The sequence below is a fragment of the Suricata suricatta genome, unplaced genomic scaffold (assembly GCF_006229205.1).
Source record: "Suricata suricatta isolate VVHF042 unplaced genomic scaffold, meerkat_22Aug2017_6uvM2_HiC HiC_scaffold_3146, whole genome shotgun sequence".
Lineage (NCBI taxonomy): Eukaryota > Metazoa > Chordata > Mammalia > Carnivora > Herpestidae > Suricata > Suricata suricatta.
Window position 1 is genome coordinate 649 of NW_021877614.1, and position 898 is coordinate 1,546.

The window sequence follows — 898 nt, forward strand, 5'->3', positions numbered from 1 at the left end:
TGTCAAGGCACCCTTATGCTGAAGGACAACGTCTGCGGGAGAGGGGGCGGCCGACCTCAGCCTCACTCAGACTCTGGAGGCAGAGGCGGCAGATGTCAGCGGGGACGGGGAAAGCTAGTGTGCTCCCCCGTCCGCACTCCGCTGGGGGCGATCCCACGAGAACGTACAGCCTTTCGACCCATATACTTTCACCTAATCTCCCCGGTTTGCGGCGAGGCGGGAGCACCCTCTGGGGACTCTTAAATACCCACCGCGGCCTCCCAGGACCATGGTCTACTGGGGAAAGGAATGGGGGAGAGGCGGACTCCTTCCCCAGCTAGAGAGGCAGTCCCCTCCCCATTGGCTCACTCCCGCCAGCCCCTGCTCCCGATTGGCCCGCGGCCTGAGTGCTGCGAGCTGATTGGCTGAGAGAAGCACCAAGCAAGGAGTGGCGCCCAGCTTGTGTGAAGCACAAAACCCACGCGTCAGAAGGCCGGCCAAAGGAGCCTTCCTACAGCCGCACAACCGGAGAACGAGGAAGAGATAAAGGAGTTACAACTCTCTTGAGAGAAAGTGGGCGGCCCTGAAAAGGGCCTTTAGTGAAATAAAGTGGGAATGAGAGTTTAGCCGCCGAAGCCGTAGAGGGTGCGGCCCTGGCGCTTGAGCGCGTAAACCACGTCCATGGCCGTGACCGTCTTGCGCTTGGCGTGCTCCGTGTAAGTGACGGCGTCCCGGATCACGTTCTCCAGGAACACCTTGAGCACCCCGCGGGTCTCCTCGTAGATGAGGCCGGAGATGCGCTTGACGCCGCCGCGCCGGGCCAGCCGCCGGATGGCGGGCTTGGTGATGCCCTGGATGTTGTCGCGCAGCACCTTGCGGTGGCGCTTGGCGCCGCCCTTGCCCAGGCCCTTCCCGCCTT

At 63.1% G+C, this 898-nt stretch overlaps 1 protein-coding gene across 1 annotated transcript; it reads right to left on the reverse strand.

Moving 5' to 3' along the window:
• Positions 1 to 555: 555 nt before the first annotated feature.
• Positions 556 to 893, reverse strand: LOC115284986 (histone H4-like; the record flags this gene model as incomplete). Its single annotated transcript, XM_029931413.1, has 1 exon — positions 556 to 893. A coding segment is annotated over one exon (291 nt), but the record flags the coding sequence as incomplete, so codon positions are not given.
• Between the last annotated feature and the right edge of the window lie 5 nt (positions 894 to 898).